This window comes from Gallinula chloropus, assembly GCF_964237585.1.
Source record: "Gallinula chloropus genome assembly, chromosome: 12".
Classification (NCBI taxonomy): Eukaryota; Metazoa; Chordata; class Aves; order Gruiformes; family Rallidae; genus Gallinula; species Gallinula chloropus.
Genome location: NC_140097.1, coordinates 20,944,125 through 20,966,040, shown reverse-complemented (window position 1 = coordinate 20,966,040; position 21,916 = coordinate 20,944,125). Strand labels below are relative to the sequence as shown.

The window sequence follows — 21,916 nt, the reverse complement described above, 5'->3', positions numbered from 1 at the left end:
CCCTGCGCCGGGCTGGGGGGACTGGCTGGTGCTGGGAGAACTGGGTGTGCCCGAGCGCCGCTCACCTGTAGTTGGTGCTTTTGATGGGGGCCCACGTGTAGGTCCTGAACACCTCGTCGATGTATTGCTGTGGACCAGAGGGCACCAGTCAGGCCTCTGCAGTGCCAGGACCCTGCCAGCGCAGTGGCACGGGACCCCAGCTGCGAGCTTGGTGCCAGACATGGTCCCTCACTCCTCGCCGCCGGCGCTGGGTGGGTGCTCAGCACCCTTCCCCTGCAGCCTTACCTCATCCAGGGACTTGATGAGGGTCTTGATGAACCTCTGCCCATCGTTCCCATCAATCATGCTTCTCCGGATCTGGGGGACATGGAAGAGAGATCTGAGAGCCACACAGCCACCCACTCAGCAGGGTGGCACTGGGGACCCATGGGGTGCAGGGGTGGGGGGTTTTCAGTCTGGGGTGGGGGGCTCTGGGGCAGGGAGGGAGTGAGACTGGGAAGTGCAGGGCAGGCAGAGCTGAGCTGGCACCCAGGGGACAGTGACCCAGCTTCTGCCCCACTGTGGTCCCACGGGGGCTGTGCCAGGGCCCTGAGAACAAGGTGCTCCCCAGGGCAGTCTGGAGGAGCTGGGTGCCCTTTGCAACTGCAGACTGGGGAGGTGGGGGGGCGGCAGGGGGGAGGCCAAACCTGTACACCAAGAGCTGCCCCCCCAGGTCTGCCCACCTCCTCCTTGTTTTCATCCTCCAGTTCAGCATCCAGGAAGTCCAGTGTCACTGGCTCACGGAAATTAATGATCTGCAGGCAGAATGGGAGAGCTGGGGGTGGGCTCAGGGCTCTGGCAGCTGCCACTGAGTGCAGACAAACTCATCACAGTCCCTGCAATTAGCACCTAATGACCCTGGAAAGCCCCAGGACCTGGTTACCCCCCTGCTGGGCTGCTCCTCACCTGGGGCTGCAGGTTGGGGTGCAGCAAGACGTAGCCGTTCAGGTCGATGGCGAAGACGTAACCGTTGGCTCCCAGCTGCAGGAGGACAGGAGGAGGGGTGAGGCCAGGCAGGCTGTGTGTGACATGCTGTGCTGCTGCCATCACCTCACGCCATCCCCAGGGCACAGCCATTTCCATGCACCTCTTTGTATTCCCAGGCCAGCAGCAGCTCGCTCTGGCTCTGCCCTTTGCCTGCTGCCCCCTCCCCAGGCTGGTAGGGTTTGTCCCCTGCTGATCCTGCAAGGGTCTTGGCTCTGCTCTGCATCCCAGAGCATCGCCCAGCTCTGACCCCTGCCCTGATCCCTGCCTGCACCCATGGTTTCTGCACCCTGCAGCTGCAGAGGTGCTGTGGGGATGCTGGGAGGAGGCTGGGGCAGCAGAGGGCAGGGGTGGAGGGGAAGGGGCCCCACGCACGTTGTATCGCGGCGTCAGCCTCTTGATGTCGTTGAGAGCCACGTCGATCCCCATCACGCCCAGGATGAGCTGGTTCTGGAAGGAAGTGCAGGGAGGGAGGCAGGATGGAGCAGGGGTGTCACCTGCCACCACCAGCATGGGGACAGGGAAAGGGGGAGGGACATCTTCTCCCTCTGGGGAGGTGCTGGTTGGATCCAGACACCGCAGGGGTGCAGGGTGGGACGTGCCCAATCCCAGCAGCCCTCCATGGGACCCACACCCCACAGGGACTTGCAGCTGCCAGTTGTCCCTGCTACCCAAAGGCCATTTTGGCTGCATTTGTCCCTGCTAACCAAAGACCAGTCACCCCTGGTCTCACCCCAGGGACGGGGTGCAGCACAGGCAGTACCACAGGGGTGCCAGTGCTCACCCAACCCACCCCACAGGCAGGCACCAGTGCTGGGGCACACTCCCCATCCACAGCCCGGACTCCCAGTGCAGCCAGGGGGGTGCAGCCAGTCTCCTACCTTCCTGTCACTGCTGTCCTCTGTCAGGTTGAACACGGGCAGCGTGCCTGTCACCACCAGCCCCAGCCCCTGTACAAAGGCAGGAGGGTGTCCCACGGCCCCTTGCTGGCCCCAGGGGACCCAGCACTGGGCATGGGTAGCAGAAGGGGGTTGGTCCCCGGTAAGGTTGTGGTGGGGCACACTGTATGGAACCCTGGGGCTGTGTGGGACCCTGGGGCTGGTGTTCCCCCCACACCCTGGGGCCAGAAGTCCTTACCAGGGCATCCTGGTAGACATTGGTCCACTGAACCTGCTTGGCTCGGTTCCCAGCCAGGACCATGGGCCTGCCCAGCACATCCAGGTATTCCTGCAGGGACACAGGGCAGGGGGAAGCATCATGTGGGTGCCAGGTGTCCCCTTGCTCCAAGCTGGTGACATCCTTGTCCCCATGCAGGCTCCAGGGATTATTAATAGGGTGCTTGGTGCCAGCCCCCAGCTGCAGGCTGAGCTTGGGGAGGGGGCCTGGCAGCTACCAAACCTGAGGGTAGTAGCTCCAGCTGGGGACTGAACTGGGCTGCTGTGATACAAACAAGGCACTGCTCAAGTCTGCACTGCAGCCTGTGGGCAGGGCAGGGGCTCCCCAGGCAGCCCCAGCCAGAGCCCCATAGCTCCCAGCCATCCCTGAGGCTGAGCTTACTTACAGGACCATCTCTCTCCTGTGTTGCTGGCTGCTGCTGTGGGCCTTTTGGGGCCAGCTGCTCTTATCTTGGCTCACCTTGCCAAGGCAGACCTTGAGCAGGGGCATGGGGGGGGAACTCCTCTGCCGTGATGGCAACCCTGCCCTGAGGGGCTGACCCTCTCAGGGACCCTTGTCACCTGCCCACCATGGCACCTTGTGTGCATCCAGTAAAGAAAAGGGACAGAAAAGGGGCAGGGGGACAGGGTGTGGGGCAGGCACACGTGGCTCTGCTAAACCTGGCCCTGCCTGCACTTGGCTCTGCTCGGTGCTGATTAACGCCTGATGTTTCGTAATTAGTCACTCCGAAGGCAGCAGGTCCGTGGGGAGCTGCACAAGATGAATTACATGTCTCAACAGCACAAGGCCTGGCTGAGGGCTCGTCTCAGCTCCCAGCTTGCTGCCAGCCTTTGGGCTCGTTGTAGTGGGGCTGCCTGAGCACCCCTCACCCCTGAGAGGGGAGCGTTGCCTGCTTGCAGCACCCTCCCTGCCTGCGGCCCCCTCCTCACCTGCCTGCAGCCCCCTCCCTGCCTGCAGCACCCTCCCTGCCTGCTTCACCTTCCCTGCCTGCCTGCAGCCTCCTCCTCGCCTGCCTGCAGCCCCCTTCCTCTGTGCCTGCCTGCCTGCAGCCCCCTCTCTGCCTGCAGCCCCCTCCCTGCCTGCAGCCCCCCGCCATACCTGTGTGTTGATGCGGATGGCGCCAATGGAGGGGATTTCAAAGTAGTAACCTTGGAAAACAAAGAGAAAGGCAGCTGGAGAGCCAGCTGTCTGCCTGTCCAGCAGTCTGGCTGCCCCTCAGTCCACCCTGCTGTTCATCCCCCCAGTGCTGCAGCCAGCGGTGGCACACACCGGCACACTGGTGCCAGCCCCCACGTGAGGGGTGACCCCAGCCCCCTCCCCAGCCTCCCAAGCTGCCTGGGTGCCAGCCCCACTCACCTTTGTTGGCACAGGCCATCCACTGCAGCGGGGTCACATCGTAGTTGTGCTGCCCAACGGAGAAGGTGAAGACCCGCACCTGTGGCAGAGCGTGGTGGTGAGGGCTAGCTGATGGGCACCCTGCTCTTTGAGACCCAGCACCCCCTGCTAACCACCCTGGGGACAGTGTGGCATCGCCCTCTGCCACGCAGCCAAGCTCAGGCAGAGGAAGACTCCTGTGAACGCTGGCTGAGTGGGCAGCAAGGGAGACTCTCTGTCTGTGCCCAGCCCTGTCCCCCACCACTGCTGCATCGGCCCGAGCTGCCTGCCCTGCTGGGATTAGGGGTCCTTGCGCTGGGGCACTGCTGCACCCCAAAGGGCCTGTGCTCTTAGAGGGTCCTGCATGGCCTGGGTTCCCACTACCCCACGGGTCTCCAGGTCCCAGGGAGCTGGGTGGAAGCAGATGAGGAAGAAGTTGGCAATGGAGCTGGAGCAGCCACATTCCTCCCCGGAGAGCAACCCCAGCTCGACACAGAGCCCTAAAGCCCCTCACCGTCTTATTGGGCCAGTTGTACTTCTCAAAGACGTCCTGCACCCGGTCCTCCCCGCCGTCCGTGAACATCATGATCATCTTGTTGCAGTTGGCACGTGTGATGTTGGACTGTGGGGCAGAGAGACGGTGCCTGAGGCCAGACCTGGAGCAAGCGGCACCGGGCAGGACGCAGCCAGGAGCGCTGGCCCTGGCCCATCTCCTTCATCCCAGGGTGAGGGTGGCCCAGTTGACCGTGCAGGAGGAGGGATGCTGTCTGCTTGGAAATGATGCTGTGGCTACAATTGCTCAGCACCTAATAGCACCATTCATCTTAATTTTGCCAGCAGTGTGGCACCCGGCTGGATGCCCAGCCCTGTTTTTAGTCTTAATAACCCAGAGGGGCAGCGGCTCCACCAAAGCCTCAGCTACTCTGTGCTGGGGTGGGATGTCCCCCAAGCACTGCAAGGGACGACAAGGAGCTCTCTGAACACCAAAGCCCCAGGTGCTGGGCAGCACCTGGGCTGCTCAGAACTCTCCCAGCAGCCCCAGCACCCATGGGTGCCCATCGCTCACCCCCAGCCCAGCCCCCAGCTCACATTCTGCAGCTGGTCGAAGGCGTACTCAAAGCCAGCCTTGTAGTCAGTCGTGCCCTTGGCCACCATCCCCTGCACGTCCTCCTTGAAGACCTTCTTGTTCCGGATGTTGGCCTGCACGAGGTGCTTGAAGCACGACACTGGCTTCGCCTTCTCGTTGAACTGGGAGGTGAAAGAGAAGGGAGCGGGTCACAGGAAGGGGACGTGGATCCAAAGGCAGCCCCCTTGGTGGGCATCGCCTGCTGTGCTCGGCTCCCATGGGCATCCAAGGGATGAGCAAAGCAGAGGCTGGGGCTTTGCTTGGGCCAAATACAGCCCTGAGCTGCCTGGCATGCAAGTGCAGGGCTCGCCTGCACTTCTGCTTCTGCAGGAACCCCCAGGCTCATGGAAGCAGGCGTGCCGTGCCGCGCCGTGCCGGCAGCGGGAGCAGGTGCTGCCTCTCGCTTACGGCTTCATTTGCTGGCAACAGGGGCCATTCATTAGGAGAGCAGCGATCCAGCTAACAGAGCCTGGCCAGACACGTTAATTAGTGCCAGCGTGCTCGCGGCCAGACAGCGGAGGGCTGGCGTGGGCTGGGTGCCCAGTGATGCACAGATGCGGTGGCACAGCCACTCTGTGCTGCATGAGGTCACAGGCTGGTGACATCGCCACAGGGGGTATGATGTCACTGGCTGGTGACAGACAGGAGGTGGCTGGTTGGGATCGCCCCCGGAGCATCTCTGCCACTTGCCCTGGGATTGAGGGGGCTTTTGTTCACCACCGCACACAACCAAGCCCCCAGCAGCCACTCCTGGGCAGGTGGGTGGTGAAGAAATGAAGTAATAAATAAATTCTGACTGCAGAACCCCTGGCCAGGTGGGTCTGTGGGCAAAGGGTCCCCATGGTGGGGAGCTGGCAGGGGGCACAACCCTGCTACCTGCCCCAGGGCACTCACCGAGGCCACATTGACATAGTCATCATCCGAGAGCGTGTCCAGCATCTCATAGACCGAGGTCTTCATCAGCTTGAGGGTGAGGCCGCTCACGCTGCCACTCCTAGCAAGAAAGTGGGGTACTGGAGGCTCAGCAGAGAAGGGGCACAGGGCTCCCCACCAGTGCTGTCCCACGCAGCTGCCCCAGAGCCACCGGTGGGACAATAGCACCCGGGGAGCTGTGCAGCTGGCCTGGCTCACCCTGACCCGTGTACTCACACATCCACGATGATGACCATGTCCTTTGGGGAGGAGGCACCTTGAATGTACCTGTGGGGTGCAGAGGGTGGTCAGTGGGGTCAACTCAATGTATGGAGGGGGACACCCTGACCCTGCTAGGTACAGCCCAAGAACAAAGCTCTGCTGGGGCAGAGGTGGCCGCTGAGCTGTGTCGAGTGCCTGCGCACCCACGGGTGTGGTGAGCCCGCAGCGAGGGGTGACGCAGGATGTGAGCAGAGGTGGGGATGCAGCATGTCACGGCACGGCACACCACCAGTGACCCACTGCCTGGTACTGTATCAGCCTAATGAGCTCTAAATGCTAAACTCTTCCATCATTGCAGGCCCATTTCTGCATGCTGATTATGCTGACACACACATCCATATTAAGATGCTATTTACCCCCCTGGTAGCTTCAAAGGCCAGGCTGATTAGGTTATTTTTAGCTATGAGGAGGAAAAATAATACTACTATGTAAATCCTCCCCCCCTGAAAAGAATTAAGGAATCCTTCCTTCCCCTCAAAACACCTGGTCCTGCTCCTGTCCCCACTGTGCCTGGTGCTGAGCACCCATCCTGGCAGTGGCCAGGCACCCCCCAGCCTCCCCTTCCCACTGCGTGGGGCCTGATCTTGCCATGGCTGAAGTCCAAGTCAGCGCATTATTGGCTTGATCAGGATCAGGCCTGACACAAATTAATTAGTGTGTTATTAGTATCAATTACCATCGCTGAGGAGGACTGGGGAAGAGCAGGCTCCGATTGCTAATCCCTGGTTCTGATGTTCCCTAACCACAAGTGACTACCTGGGTGGGATGTGGGATGCTGGAGTGTGGGGGACCTCCCGGCACGGGTGCCACATCTCCCCAACACCCTCCTCATGCTGGGTCTCAGGATGGGCAGGCAGCTGCCCACAAGCTCCCTGCTGGCAGTCAGGTGCCGGGGGGGCTTGGTGCCCGTCCCACTCCCCAGGGCTGGGCTGCCTGTGTGGATCCCAGCTAAGATGCTGCCTGCAATGGGTTGTGGCAGTGCATCCATCTACAGCTGCCCCGCTCAGATTGATACCCCGGGCTCCACAGGAGACGGCTGTGGTTAATAGCACCATTCATCAAGGGAGGGGAAGGCAGGCAGGCAGCACTGGCGGCCCCACCGAGGCTGCTGGCAGGACCTTGGCCCCCACTGGGTCCAGCAACACAGCGGTGAGGGCTGTGTGCCACACCAGAACCAGCCATGAGGGCAAGACAGGACCCCGAAGGGGTGTCCCCAGGGGTGTGCTGTCCCCCCAGCACGATGGGTGCTGCTGCTCCTCCATGGCTGGGTGGGAAGTGCATGGGCAGCCTGGCTAGTGGGCAGGTAACCAGGCCAGCTGGGCTTGGTGCCCCCCATACACATCAGCAGCCCCCTAAAGTGGCTGCCAGCCCCTGCTCTGCCAATAACCTGCATGGATGCCCTGGCAGAGAACAGTTAATAATTAATGTGGAGCAATCAAAGACAATTAACCATAGTAGCAGGGCCATTAATTTTCTGACAAGGAAGGGGGGCAGCTCCCAGCACAGGCAGGGGGATGGGCAGGTGGTACTCCCCCAGGGATATGGGGCTCCCCAGCACGTGCCAGAGACCTGTGCCCTCTTTCCTCTCCATGCCTGTATTTTTAGGCAGCACCCACAGGCATGATGGGGATGCAGCTCCCCCAGCCCCACAGGCAGCAGGATAATTAGTGCTTCCAAGCAGACGCCTGTGCCTGGGCTAAGGGGAAGCAATTCCACCCCATCTCACTCTGTGTGTGCTACATGGCCGCTTGCAGGTATCACTTCTAGGCACTGCCTGCCCATTTCTCCCCCCATCCTCACAGCTCACCGTTCCCTAGAGCCAGTTGTTTACCCATTTGGATGGGGATGCTGGGCTGGGGCTGTTGGGGGAGCAGGGCAAGGGGCAGCTCCCCACATTTGACCTGTATCCAAGGATTTCTCTCTCCATCCCACACTCTGCCTTCCCAGGAGCTAAGCGCCGCAGCTCAGATGCCCCTGCCCGTGCTACTGCACCCATCTGCCAATGCCAACCCTGTGTGAAATGTGGAGGGGACAGAGCTGGCTGCTCCCAGCCAGGAAGGGCCAGCGAAGGCACCTCTCTCCCCACTCACCACCCCCTTACCAGGGCCGCCTGCGCACGTCGTAGAGGTCGATCTTATTGGGGGCTCTCCACGGGGTGGCTGTGGAGGGAAGGCAGGCGATGGGTGAGGCAGGGCTGTTCTGCAGCGAGGGACAAGGGGATGCAGGGGACAGGACAGAGGGGTGCCCAGGTCCCAGCGGGAGCTCACACCCCCCAGGCTTTGGCACAGTATGGTTACATGTGCCCCACGCCCTCAGGGCTGGTGCTGGGGGATACTCGCCCACACCTCGCGGGGGGAAGATGCTGCCCCACCTCCCCACGCACCGGGGTAGTAGCGGGTGACACCGGTGGCACTGCCGAACACCTGCCACAGCAGGGAGGGATCCTCCTTCCTGTTCTCGATGAAGACGTCCTCCAGCGCCTGCGTCCAGTTCAGCTCGTTGAGGATGACGGTGGCTGCAGGAGACAGAGCCCAGGGTGGGTGGTTTGGGGTGGGACAGCAGCAGAGTTGAGGGTGGGACAGGGGGTGGCAGGTCCCATGGTGTCCCCATGGTGGTGGCAGGGAAGGGAAGGTGGTGTGTCCCCTCAGTCCCCTCCCTCCAAGGAGCCCAAAGGGACTCGCTGCCCTTCCCCACGGCCCCCTCGGTGCCATGGGGCTCTGGCATCAGCCTGCTGCACTTTGTCCCCAGAGCCACCCTCCAGGCCCAAATACTCACTGTCCCCGTTCCCTGGCTCTGGGGCAGGAAGAGACACACTGGGGACAGCTGACTTACCACCTCACCCCCTTCCCAGTAAAACGCCCCACTCCTCCTGCCACTGTGCCAGTCCTGTTCCCTGGAGACAACCAGCAGCTGGGAAAGTGAGGGGCCGTGTCCCTGTGGGACTGCAGGGAGCCTCCCAGCCCCGCTCTGCATTCCTGCTGGCCTCCACACCTGACGCAAAAGCAATTAAGATGCTGGCAAACAGCAGTTTTAAATTATTCAGCTATTAAAGCAAAAGATAAGCTGCCGGCAGCCCCAGCTTGTGATTAATCAAGGGGGGCTGGTGGTGTGGGGGGGGGCTGGCAAGGCGAGGCGGGTACGGGGCTGGCCAGGCACTGGGGCAGCCACCTCAGAGACAGTGGGACTCCCTCATGGGGCCCTCTGGGGCACCCCGAACACTCTGAGTCCCCTAAAGCCCTGGGAAGTGTGAGGAGCCCCCCACCATCCCATGCTGGGCCACCCTGGGACCATGGCACGGAGGAGCCAGCCATGCTGCTGTGGGCAGGACTGGGCACCTGGCAGTGCCTGAAGGCCAGGTGCTGTTCCCTGCTGGGGCACCCTCAATGCACTTTTGGGGTGCAAAAGCTCTCAGGAGAGGCCCCTCTCCTTGACATTGGGCAGAACAACCAGTGAGGTGCTGCAGGAGAGCAGGCTTTTGAGGAGTATATTTAGCTCTCCTGAGGCTTCCTCCCACACTTGTCCCTCCTCCAAACACCCATATCCCCTGTTAACGTCTTCAGCACAGCCCCAAGGTACTGGTAGGACATGGGCAGGTTTCACCCAGAAACTTCTGCTGAAGAAGATTTCTCCTTCCTTCCCTCAAGTAGCTGTGCCTAACTGCAACTAACTCTGCCTGTATCTCCCCAGCCATTTCTCAGCGCCATGTCCACACAGAGACCTGTTATCTGGCCACTTAGGATGATTTCTTGTTTGGCTCTGCACAGGACGTGGTTTTTCCAGGGAGAAGGGACTGTGAACAGGCTGACAGGCTCCTGACTACCAGGAGCAGCCCCAGGCAGTGCCACCAGCCCCATCAGGCACAGTGCTGGGCACCAGGCACATCCCCAACAGCCTTGGCAGCCACACCAGGCTTGTGCCATACCCACCCCCTGCATGTACACACAGCCCCTGTTTCATCCCTGGGCATGCATGGAGCCCCTACATCCTCCCTGTGCATTAGTGTAGCTCCCAGATCATCTCTGTGAATGACCACAGCCCCTACATTCCCCCCTGTGCACAAACATAGCCCCTACAGCCCCCCAGCTGCATATGAAAGCTACACCTCTACCCTCCCTGTGAACATACATCCCCTACACCACCCCTGCACACTAACGTAGTCCCTACAACCACCCCTGCACATGGCTGCAGTTCCTACAGCATCCTTCCATGTGAGTGCAGCCCCTGCACAGCCCTGTGCACAGACACGGCCTGACACTCCCTCGGGATGGGAGGCTGTGCCCATGGCTGGGATGGCTCCTGTCCCTCTCGGATGTGGCCAGAGCCACCAGCCCCCCTCGGTGACATCCTTGCCTGTCCCTGTTTCGTCCCCGTCCCCACCAGTGTGAGCCCAGCTCCGCCCTGCCAGCGAGCAATTGCAGATTTAATTAAAAATGGCACAGTAAATAAAACACATATAGGATGTAATTTGTGTGTGTAGCGAGGGGTGACGGCGAAGGACGTCTCTGCAGGGGTTTAATTAGCGTGAAAGGCAGCGGTAGCGCCTCTCTGCCCGGTCCCACTGGGGAGATGCTCCCTGCCCACGGCTCCCCAGGGACCGGCCCTGCTCACTGGCATCCCCAGCAGGAGGGGGCACACATACCCGCACCCCAAACCTGCTCTGGGGTGCAGTGGCTGAGCACCCCACCCTACACCCTGGCTTTCTGGAGTGTGCCAGTGCAGCTGGGCACGGTGTGAGCCCTGTGCCCACACCCCACTGTGCCCATGGCTGTAGCCCCTTTCCCCACCTGGGACCGGCCACCATCCCACTCCGAGCATCTGTGTGTCCCTGGAGCATGTCATTCTCCAATCTGCTCTCGTCCCAGGGCCACGGAGGGTGATTGATGTGGCAGTGGCAGGACATCAGCCACGGTGCCTGGCGGTAAGGAGGGCTGAGGAGCAATGAATCTTTTACCCCACCCTGCCCGCCCCCCGCTCACACGATGTGCTTCATTAGCTGCCTGCCCTGTGCTAGCTGGGTAATAAAACTAATTGCAAATTTCTAATCTGCTGCTACCACCACGGTGAAATCATCGTGCTGATGCAGCTCTGAGCATGGCCCTGCCAGTAACATGCCCAGTGTACCAGGAAAGCACCACAGAGGGCAGGAGCGTGAGCTCAGCCCCTGTTACTGCCGTGACCACCTGGGAGCCCTTGGCGAGTGTCCCCAAGACAAAGGGGTGCGGGGACAGGGGTGGCGCGGGGAGACAAGTGGTGCCTCCGGCAGCAGGGGCTGGGCACCGGGTGCATCCCGGGGTGCTGGAAGATATCTCCAGCTCGGAGCGGTGCCCAGCTCGGTGCGGAGCAGCCACTAGAGGGAAATGGAGACCCACTGTCACCGTGTGCCACCGCGGCAGGGGAGGTATGAGACGGCTCTGACAGCTCAGGGGCTGTGTCACCTCCCGGCGGGGACTGAGAGCTGGTATGGCACGTCCTATCCCATCCGTCCGTGCGTCCATCCGTCTGTTCTTCCATCCCTTCCTGCCCGGCTCCCTTCCTGGCACAGCCGTGGGGCTGGTACCCCCCCCACTCTGCCCCAGAGCAGCATCGTGCTCAGGATCCTACCATTGCCATCACGCCTGGGATCCTACCATCAGCATCTCACTCGGGATCCTACCATCCTCACATCCTCCCATCGTCCCCGGCCTTGCTGCAGGATTCCCACCCCTCTATCCCCCCTTTTTGTAACCTCGGCCCCCAACAGCCTGAAGCCAGTGAGGAAGCGTTGCTCCTTCGCCCTCCCCCACCACTCAGCCCCATCCTGCTCCCTCTTATGAGCAGAGAGTTGCTCTGGCACAGAGCTGTTCGGTCCCCCTGATCGCCTGTGGTTCCTGCTTCAAACCCCCCTGAGCTTTGCAGAGCTCCTCTCCGGGCGGTGCAGCTGAGATTTACCCAGTGGTGCTGTAATTACCATTTCTCCTTTGCTCTCCATCCCTTCCCAATAACTCCTCAGCTGTGAATTTGCCTCTCTGGCCCACGCTAAGATCTTGAAGGTTCCTGGGCAGGGACACCTTGTCACCTCTGTCCTGAGACGGTGACTCTGCCTCTGCTCAGTACCCTGGGTGCCTGCCTGCCCCAGCACCAAGACCGGGCTGGGACACCTTGGGGTGACAGAACCCTGGGCCACAGCACCCTGAGCAGGAGGGGGCAGAGGCTGTGCAGAGGGGAGCAGATGAGGAGGGGCACTCACAGCCTTTGTAGATGTCCGTGGGGATCTGCACGGCAGCGTACGAATAGTTAACCTTGGTCTTGAAGTTGGCATCATCGGTGAACTCCAGCTTCAAGGAGTTGGACTTCTCCCTCTCGATCTCTTCCCCGTCGGGATCGTCCTGGGGAAGGAGCAGAGCACAGGGGGTCACCCAGGGATGCCAGCCCCAGGCCCACGCCGAGAATGCTGCTACCCAAAGACCATCACTGAACATCCCCCTGCAGCAATGCTGCCTCTTGCACTGGATTTGGCCCACCAGTGCCAGCAGCACACTGGGGGCAGGTGGTGGAAGTGGGCAGGCATGAAGGTGAGTGCTGGTTACCCTTGTCTCTCTGGCTTTGGTAGGATGGCAGGTATTAAATCAGACAAAAAAAACCCCAAACCCCAAACTAAAAAGAAAAAAAGCCTTGAAAATCAATTAGCAGCAAAAGGCAACTATCAAAGAACAAATTAAAATGGAGTGCAGCTTAGTGCTCTGTCAATAAGCAATGCAAACAATATTTAATTATGGTGGAGAGATGGTGAATTCCCCACTGCCGGCGCTGGAACACGCTCGCCTTCCCAGGGCCCTGCTGCCAGTACAGCACTGGGGTAAAGCCCCTTCGGCCAGGCAGGGCAGGCTGAGCCGGGGCAGGCAGAGTGGCTGCAGTCAGCTGGGACAGGGCTGGAGATGAGGCCCTGGGCCATGGGGGGAATGGGAGAAAGGGGGTGGCGTCGCTACAGAGCTGGGGAAAACACCCCTGCCACCCTGCCTGGAGCTAAGAAACATGGGAGAAAGTGCTGGCTCCCTACTGCCATGTCCCTGCCATGAGCCAGGAAAGCTGTCTGCAGGCAGCTGAGAGATGCTTGGGGCGGGCAGGAGGAGGATGCTGCAGCACCTGCCCTTGGTGCACTCAGAGCTACATCTCCGCTGCAGAGGGGCAGAAGCACAGAGCTGCCCTCCCCATCGGTGGGCAGAGGGACAGGCAGCGCAGGGCAGGGATATGCCAAGCTCAAGGATGGCTCCAGTCACCTTCTCCCAGCCCTGCTGCCGGAGCAAAAGGGGCGGGGTGAGTGCGGCACAGGAGCGGTCCCCAGTGTGGAGCTGCCCGGCGAGGGAGCCAGGAGGCTCAGCGCCTCTCCCCCGCGAAGCCCCCGTCTCGGCGCCCGTGTGAGGCCGTCTGATTGCGGCAGCAGAGATCAGCCCCGGAGAAACGGCAGCGGACGTGCCTGGAAGCGTGAGCAGCTTCGTGCGGTGCCATGCCGGGAACGGCTGCCTGCAGGGATGCCCCAGGCCGTCCCGGGACAAAGCACCCGGCACCAGTGGGACAAGGGGTAGGGGACGGTCCCATCCTGCTGTCCTCGATGGCCCTCCATGGTGAGCAGCTCTGCCACGGGCCAGGCTCCTCTTGACAAAACCCAGGGGACAAGAGATGTGCATTTCTCAGGGGAAAAGCCATATATTTAAAGGAGAATGACGTGTTTGGGAAATAAACTGTGAAGCTTGTTTCACACCCATCCTGGCCTCCTCTCCGTTTCACCTTCGCAGATGACAGCTCTGGCCGGCCACCCAGACAGTGACATTCCCTTGACATTGCAAGGGGTGGCCAAACCATTCGCCACAGCTCGGGAGAATAACAGGATTGATATGTGAGGTCTGGGCTTTAATTCCAGCCCACAGATTGGGAGTGTAAACACGCCACCAAGCTGATCCCGGCACCGGGGCTCCAGCCGGCCAGAAAGATGTTGAACTCAATTACAGCTCCACTAGCCACACAGGAGGTGGGCAGGGACTGTCCCCACCTCCCCCGAAACCATGGTGCCAAGATTGAAATCCAGATTACACTCTCAATTTCAACTTAAATCCAGAGAAACGGCACGAAAGTGACTGCTGGAGCCCTGCAAACCCTGGTTGTGTGCTGGGCCATGGGACTGTGCTAGGCCATGGGACTGTGCTAGGCCAGAGAGCGGATCCAGCCCCGAACCTGCCATCAACGTGGGGCTCAGGTCTCCAGGGTAACGCTGCTGCACACTTGATAGTTCATCCCTGCCAACCTCCAGCAGTAATTTAGAGGCTCCTGCTGAAAACAGCCATGGTCCCAGCAGCACCAAAAACTCTGCTTTGACACTAAACCCCATTTTTTCTGAGCCCAGTGAAGTCCTATCCCTCCCCACCTCAGATCAGCCAGGCACCCTGCCCAGGTCCAGCCCATCCGCTCCCACTGCTGGCAGCTGGGCAAACCCAACCCTCCCCATTTCCCCCATGCTGGCATGGTCATTCCCCACTTCACTGGAGCTGGAACTAAGGTATAGAATTACCACTCCTCTGTTTATCATTATGCCATTATACCACCCGCTTCTGAGGGGCTCATTTGTATTCTGCCAGGTTTGGTGCTGTCTGGCTGCTCTCACTCATGTAGCTGTAAAGAGGAGTACGTATAGATCTCGGAGACAAATACACAGCTATCTATACATAGGACACTCCATACATCACTGACACCTATACGACAAACAGACCTGTGGAAAGAGCTGATGTTATCCAAGCCACGTGTATCCTTTATCCATAAATCTCCCCACCTCAGCCGAGTTACTCCTGTTTAAGTCAGGCTGAATGTGGCCCCTGAAATGGGGTCATTACCACCCAGGTGAAGGCAGGCAAAGCTGTCACCAGCCCAGGCAGGGATGGGAACATCTCAGTGGAAGGCTGGGCCTACAAGAAGCCGCTTTAGTAAGGCCAGAGGAAGAAATTCTGCATTAAATTTCTATTAGAGCCAAGAAGCCGATTCAGGTTCTCCTGGATTTACACCAGTTTAACTGTGAGTGCCTGGGTAGGCCCATGAGAAGATTTTTGTAGCATTTCTCATCACTACCTTTCAAGAGGACTTTGAACCATCTATTTTATGCCATAGAATCATAGAATGGCATGGGTTGGAAGGGACCCCAAGGATCACAGAGCTCCAACTCCCTGCCACAGGCAGGGACACCAACTTCCAGGCCTGGAGCTACACAAAGTTGCCCAGGCCCCCATCCAACCTGGCCCTGAACACCCCCAGGGATGGGGCACCCACCCCCTCTCTGGGCAGCCTGTTCCAGCCCCTCACCACTCTCTCTGTAAAGAACTTCCCCCTAATATCTAATTTAAACCTTCCTTCCTTTAGCTTTAATCCATCCCCCTTGTCCTGCCATTGTCTGCCCTCTTAACAAGCTGATGTCTGATCTGTTCCAGTATGTACAACGTCACATCAACAGACGCCACGGTTGGAATACATTATTTGCCACACACCATTAGAAATGTACTCTGTGGCTATATATCAATATTACATGTATTTATTGCTTCAGCAAGAAGCCACCATGCACTGAGAGCTTTTGCCAGCACCCTCAGTGGTCAGGTTGCCAGCCATGATGCGTTTTCACTTCAGTCTCCCAAAAAGACAGAGAGGGGGTTGTCATGCTTTTGCCCCAGCTGAGAGCTGAGCACCACAGTTGTTTGTTCTTTAGAAGGGAGTGGGGGGGAAGTTTGGGGGGAAAGATAGATATAACAATGATAATAGGACTTCACAGCAAAAAATACATGAAACTGGTGCTACACAATGCAGTTTCTCACCGAACCACACAGCTCAGGCCATGCAGCCCAGAGCCATCCTAGAACCAGACCGTCCCCAAAACCACCCGTCCTGGAGCTGCCTGCTCCTCCTCCAACCACCCCCCTTTATGCTGAGCATGATGTAACTGGTATGGACTACCCCCCTTTGGCCAGTTTGGGTCTCCTGTCCTGGCTGTGTCCCCTCCCTTCTCGTTAGTAGGGGAATATGAACTGAAAAGTCCTTGATTGTTTGGCAACAACTAGAAAGATCAGGGTGCTATCAGCACTGCTCTCATCCCAACTCCCAAACATGGCATTCCATCCACTATTAGAAACGAAATTAACTCCATCCTAGCTGAAACCAGGACAGGGGCAAACCCCAGCGATGCCCAGTGAACCCCAGTGGCACCACCAACTTTACTGGAGGCTGCTGCGTTCTCGGTCCCCTGGTGCTGGCTGGAGAAAACCACCCTGCCCCGGGGCACAAGCACTGCCCTGGGGGTTGCAGGGAGTGGGGGGACTGTCCTCTACCAACAAGAGGGTTTGGAGCTGTGGGTCGGATCGAGCCGGGGCTGCGACCTGGCACAGCAGCGATGCCTTGGCCAGGCAGCTCCCGCGGATGCAGACACCCCCGTTCACTGCTCATCTCCATGGGAACGAGCCATCACGGCTAATGATGACTGCTTAAATGGCAGCCTGGATGACAAATGCAGGGCTGATCTGGCTGGTGGTGCAGGCAGCCACTCCGTGATGCCAGTAACCACAGCCTCCCCGCACTGTGCTCCTCCTGGTACCCCCAGCACCGGCAGAGCTCCTGTAAGCCACGGCACCCCCCAACAGCATCCCTGTATCCCACATCCTGCTTTTCACAGGCCTGATCAAGACTGTATCATACCAAAACCCCAACATATCCTTTTACATTTCCCAGGGGCACCAATCCATGTTAAATCTGGAAAAAGCCAACCAAATATTTACATCAACACACTGCCATTACTACTAACAATGAATATAAATACCACCCCCCTGCCCAGGGCTGAGAAACTCCAGGCCTGTGCAAAAGGGCCTTTCTCCTTCTTAAATATCTCGTCTTTTCCTGAAATGCAGCAATTTAATGCCAGGGAGGGAGATGGTGTGCTCTCCAGCCACGTTCCTGCTTTTCTAGCAGCCCAGGTTATAAATAACAATCAGGCTCTCCCGCCAGCCTGCTCCCCTATCCCCCTTCGCTTTTTTAATCTTTGCCAAAGGTACTGTTTAGAGATCTTTCTAGACCATTTATTTTTAAATTACCAGCCAGAGGAGAGAAGGAGGGAGAGGGGAAAAAAAATAAAAGGGAAAAAAAAAAAAAGGCAAAAGAAAGAAACTTCTGGGGCTGATAGCTTATCGGGAGGAGATCCAAATGTCACATTAGTTGAGAAAGTTGGAAGATTAAATTTTCCAACACCCTTCATCTGCTGCTGACATTTAGGGGCTTCCCCCCACTCCCCCACCCCCCCTTTCTTCTTGCTGCATCTCTCAAGCAGCAAGTGGGCAGCCTGCAACTGGCACTGCTGACACCCAGCCTCCCACCACCAGCCCCTTCCCCTCCCACCCCTCCCCAGGGACCTCAAGCAGGCAGGTGGGTGCTGTCTGCCAGGCACGTCCCAGGGGATTTTTGTGCCTTAAGTATCGTCCCCTGCCATCCACACAGTACTAGAGATGGAAAATCACTTTATTTCTGCGCTGTTCTCCCTGTGATACCCAACCAGGAGCATCTGCTATTCTTCCCAGATAAACCCCACAGCCCTTGCTAGCAGGGAATGTGAAAACTTTCCCCTTGGGGACCCCCCCCCCCAGGGAAATTTCCTGATGCTCCCATTTGTGGGAAACTACCAGGAAATCTAGAATGTGTTTAGGAAGCCAGTGGAGCTGAGGTGCAAGCTAAATGAATGGGGAGCTCATTTCCTTCTCGCCGCAGTTAAAGCCAACGTAAGGCTTGTGAATAAGCCCCAGCCCCACTGAAGAGGCATTGTCCATCAGAACTCTTTCAGGTAGATCAGCTAGAACATTTTACTAGATCCTGCTCAATTTTAATATAAAATTGAAGTTAAATAAAGAAAAGATGGAAAGAGTGCTCTTTAGTTCCATTCAAACCTCTGGGTACCATCTCCATCCTTTGTTATTTCAGTATCACCTTTTGTCTCCATTATTTTTGCTGGAATTGAATTTGCTGGGATTTCACTGGGAAGCAGCAACATCCCTGACAGGGAAGCATCTTCCCTGCCAACCCCATAAACCTTGGCAAGAGGATGACTCCAATTACCCTTGATCTAGAGAAGGAATGGTCAGTGTGGCAAATCTGCAGGATGTCACCTCCCTCAGAGAAGGGCCAGGGACCAGACAGCTCAGTCCCATGGTCCCCAGGAACACTGCATCATGCCTCTGTCCATGGTTTCTCCCCAGTGCCCTGTGTGCCAGGAGGGCTCAGTGGGCACGGCTCAGAGGTTGAGATGCCTACCTACAGAGTAATCCTGTCTGGGGATGCTCCCCTCCCTTGCAGACATGGCTAATCCCACCAGCAATGGCCAGTGCCCACTAACTGCCAGCTCACATCAGCTGGCACCAGCTGGGTGTGGGCAGCTGGAACCGGTCAGGGTAACACCGGGCAAAGGGACGCCCAGCTGCCCTGTCCCCTGTCCTATGGTGGTGACACCAAAAGCCCTGCCCAGCCTGATGGATGCAGCAGTGTTGCTCCTTGCCCCCTGGGTTGTCCCCTCCAGCCAGTTCTGCCTCTGTTTCTATCCAAAACTCGCTTTAATGGACTTTAAGCCCATTAGCACCACCCTCTCCAGAGTGGCCATGGAGAGCAGGATCCTTCCCTCCACCCTTCAGTGGCTTCCTCTAGTTTGGGGAGGGACAGGGGATGTCCCCTGTTGCAAATGAGCAGGGAGACCCACTGGGGAAAGCAAGCACCCTCCCCTTTGGTCGCAGCACCTGCCTGACTTCTCCATCTCCCCTCCTCGACTCTCCATGGCTCCAGCTTCCCCTGCTAAGAAGCCCTCCTGCTGTCACTGCCTGGCCATGATGGCACTGGCAGTCTGTAAGTAACTGCTGTGAAGGATCCATCCTCCACGCCAGCTTGCCCCCAACTCCACTCTGGGGCATCACTTCCAAGGCAGGATGGGAGGAGAGCTGAAGCTCGTGCAGGACATGTCACCTGAGCTGGTGGGACCCTATCAAGCCTGGATCATCCTGTCCCCTCTGCACAGGGACTTCTGAAGGCTCATGAGGTCACTCCACTCAAGCATTACTTTTGGATGAGGCCATGTGGTTTGCAAGCATATGGCTGCCAGTGCCACGTGCTGCCCTTCCTCCCGCCCTGCTGCAGTACCTGTCCCCTGATGGCACATCTGCTGCCAGCTCTGCTTCAGGTAAAGACCAGGACTGGGGCAGTGACACCGGCTGGGGCTGCCCTGAAGCCCCCACTCTGCTCTGCTCCAGGCTCCTGGCCAGGTCTGAGGACACCACAATGCACGCACTCCCCAATCTCACTGTGCATCACCAACCTAGTGAGCACTGCTTTGGAACATTGCCCCATCCCTGGGGGTGTTCAAGGCCAGGTTGGATGGGGCTCTGGGCAACCTTGTGTAGCTCCAGGCCTGGAGGTTGGTGGCCCTGCCTGTGGCAGGGGGGTTGGAGCTCTGTGATCCTTGGGGTCCCTTCCAACCCAGACCAGTCTGGGATTCTATGATTTTATGATTCCAGGGCACGGCACAAGACAGGAGCTGGGTGACCCATCACCTGCCAGCAGCCATTGCAGTGCCCAGCACCAACAGCACGGCACCTGAGCACCATCACCACCACCGTGCAGAGGAGCCAGCAAATGCCAGTTCCCACTGGGAGCTCCAGGAGAGCAGAGCTGCTGGGTCTGTATTTAAAGCACTGATTGCCAAAAATCACAGGATGGCTGTGCCGGGGGGCAAGGCAGGGAGAATTAGATTCAGTCTCTAATTAAAGGTTTGCTCTTCATTTGAATTTCAGATGCCAGCTTTAATTTTAGAAACTTTTGCAGGCAGTGGAGCAACCTGCCCACTTGCCTGCTGCTGCTGGGCCTGGTGCTGGCCACGGTGGCTTGGCTGGGAGGACTGGGGGGACGGCTGGGCATCGGGCACTTGCTGCCCACCACAGAGCCTTGGTGCAGCAGCTGTGACAGATGCTGTGCCAGGTCTCCCCCAGCACGTTGCTGTGACAGCGCTGGCGAGTGGCTCAGCACTGGGACAGTGTGATGACCGTGCCAGCAGTGCAGTGGGGACGCTACTCACGTATTCGGTGTCGGCCTTGGAGTCATAGTACTCGATGTCTTCCTCCTGCAGAGAGAAGGGAAACTTGAGTTAGTGCTGGGCAGGGACAGGGATGGTAGAGGGGTCCCCACCACTGCTCTCCCTCCTTTCTCTCCCCCTCTGCACCTCCACCACATTGCTGGGGACCAAACCCTGTCCACCTCATGCTGTCCCTGGGACATGGCCAGGATCCTGAATCCCACTCTGCATCCACTCCTCTGCCCTCCAAGGACTGGCCATCTCCTGCTGTGCTTCCTTATCTCCACTCACAGCTGCCATGCAATGGTGGCAGCCTCTCCTGTGGCCAACCAGCCCCACCATGGCGCCACCGGTGTGACCATGGTCTCTACACTGCCACGGGACACGAGGCTGCACTGTGTCCCCACGCCCAGGACGCTTTGGTCCTGCTGGGAGCTGCAGGAGAGCCGGGCACAGGCAGCACCCGCAGCCTGAGTGCTCCCCTCCCCACACGGCAGGGGGAGGGGGGGGGAGAAGAGGAGGGGGGGGAAAGAGCATCCTCGCTTCTGCAGGGAAAGGCACGCCGTTAATTTGGGGTATTTAAAGCCTACTTAGGCAGAAAGGTCTGCTCAGATTCCTCTTCCCCCCGTGTCGGGATGCGAGGCAGCTGATAAAATTCCTGAAGAGGCAATTGGGAGAGCAGCAATGCTGTCACAACAGCGCCTCGTGTGCCATCAGAAGGGGTAATTAAAGGGCACTCGGAGACTCGTCTCTGCGTGCAGGGACGTGAGCACGATGCAGGCGCCCCGGCAGCCGTCGCGGCGCGAACCTGTCTGCCACTCAATCAGCCGTCACCCTGCGGATCAGCCTTCCCCTCCCTGCACGCAGAGCCAGCGCCCTGGGATGCTTATTGCCGTTGTTTGTTCATGAAGGAAGCAATGCGGGCCCAGGACAGAACCCCAGCTAAAGCGCTGACGGTGCTGACAGCAGCCTTGCCCTCCTCGCTCTGCTCTGCTGCCACCCCTGTGACACCCAGCCCAGCCAGGGGGCTCGTACCAAGGGCAATGGCACTGTGACACCCAGCCCAGCCGGGGGGCTGGTACCAAGGGCAATGGCACTGTGACACCCAGCCCAGCCGGGGGGCTCGTACCAAGGGCAATGGCACTGTGACACCCAGCCCAGCCGGGGGGCTCGTACCAAGGGCAATGGCACTGTGACACCCAGCCCAGCCGGGGGGCTCGTACCAAGGGCAATGGCACTGTGACACCCAGCCCAGCCGGGGGGCTCATGCCAAGGGCAATGGCACTGTGACACCCAGCCCAGCCGGGGGGCTTGTACCAAGGGCAATGGCACTGTGACACCCAGCCCAGCTGGGGGGCTGGTACCAAGGGCAATGGCACTGTGACACCCAGCCCAGCTGGAGGGCTTGTGCCAAGGGCAATGGCACTGTGACACCCAGCCCAGCCTTGAGCTGGGAAAGGGGACTGGCAGGTCCAAGTGGCTCGCTGGGCAGCTGGCATCATCTGCTCCACTGTGCCGGCCGCGCCAGGAGCTGGCAGCCACTAACCCCAAGAAGGGGACAAGCCCCTGCTCTCTCAGGGGCACTGGAGGCAGGGAGTTCCTCTGCCAAGCTGCGTGGCCAGTGTCCTCCCAGGATAGGGCCTGAAAAGGGTGGTTTCAGGATCCTCCTGGGCAGAGGGGCTGTGCCATGGGCTCTGTGGCCGGGATCAGGGCGCTAAGGCAGCACCAAGAGGCAGAAGGGAAAAAAGATAAATCCACTCAGCATCTTCCAATTTCTGCTCTTAAAAAGCCTAGTCATTAAGGGAATGTACTTATTAATTACCTGTGATTTGTTGTGAAATGCTGAGGGGTTTACAATAACAAGGGAATCCCCCCCCATTGTCTCTGGACACCCACCCTGCGCTGCTCCTGGCCCCGTGCAC

The 21,916-nt window shown here is 58.9% G+C and overlaps 1 protein-coding gene across 1 annotated transcript in view; it reads right to left on the bottom strand.

Moving 5' to 3' along the window:
* Positions 1 to 21,916, bottom strand: part of CACNA2D2 (calcium voltage-gated channel auxiliary subunit alpha2delta 2) — a gene marked incomplete at its 3' end in the record, with an annotated part of 212,088 nt that overhangs the window by 11,963 nt on the left and 178,209 nt on the right. The window contains exons 4-20 of the mRNA XM_084269755.1: positions 19,998 to 20,042; positions 12,120 to 12,258; positions 8,277 to 8,408; positions 7,995 to 8,052; positions 5,849 to 5,899; positions 5,594 to 5,693; positions 4,663 to 4,821; positions 4,088 to 4,195; positions 3,556 to 3,634; positions 3,298 to 3,347; positions 2,161 to 2,250; positions 1,905 to 1,973; positions 1,399 to 1,473; positions 946 to 1,020; positions 723 to 794; positions 286 to 357; positions 66 to 127 (exon numbers count right to left, since the gene is read on the bottom strand). Coding sequence (XP_084125881.1) covers positions 66 to 127; positions 286 to 357; positions 723 to 794; positions 946 to 1,020; positions 1,399 to 1,473; positions 1,905 to 1,973; positions 2,161 to 2,250; positions 3,298 to 3,347; positions 3,556 to 3,634; positions 4,088 to 4,195; positions 4,663 to 4,821; positions 5,594 to 5,693; positions 5,849 to 5,899; positions 7,995 to 8,052; positions 8,277 to 8,408; positions 12,120 to 12,258; positions 19,998 to 20,042 — 1,436 coding nt within the window. The remainder of the gene's footprint in view (positions 1 to 65; positions 128 to 285; positions 358 to 722; positions 795 to 945; positions 1,021 to 1,398; positions 1,474 to 1,904; positions 1,974 to 2,160; positions 2,251 to 3,297; positions 3,348 to 3,555; positions 3,635 to 4,087; positions 4,196 to 4,662; positions 4,822 to 5,593; positions 5,694 to 5,848; positions 5,900 to 7,994; positions 8,053 to 8,276; positions 8,409 to 12,119; positions 12,259 to 19,997; positions 20,043 to 21,916) is intronic.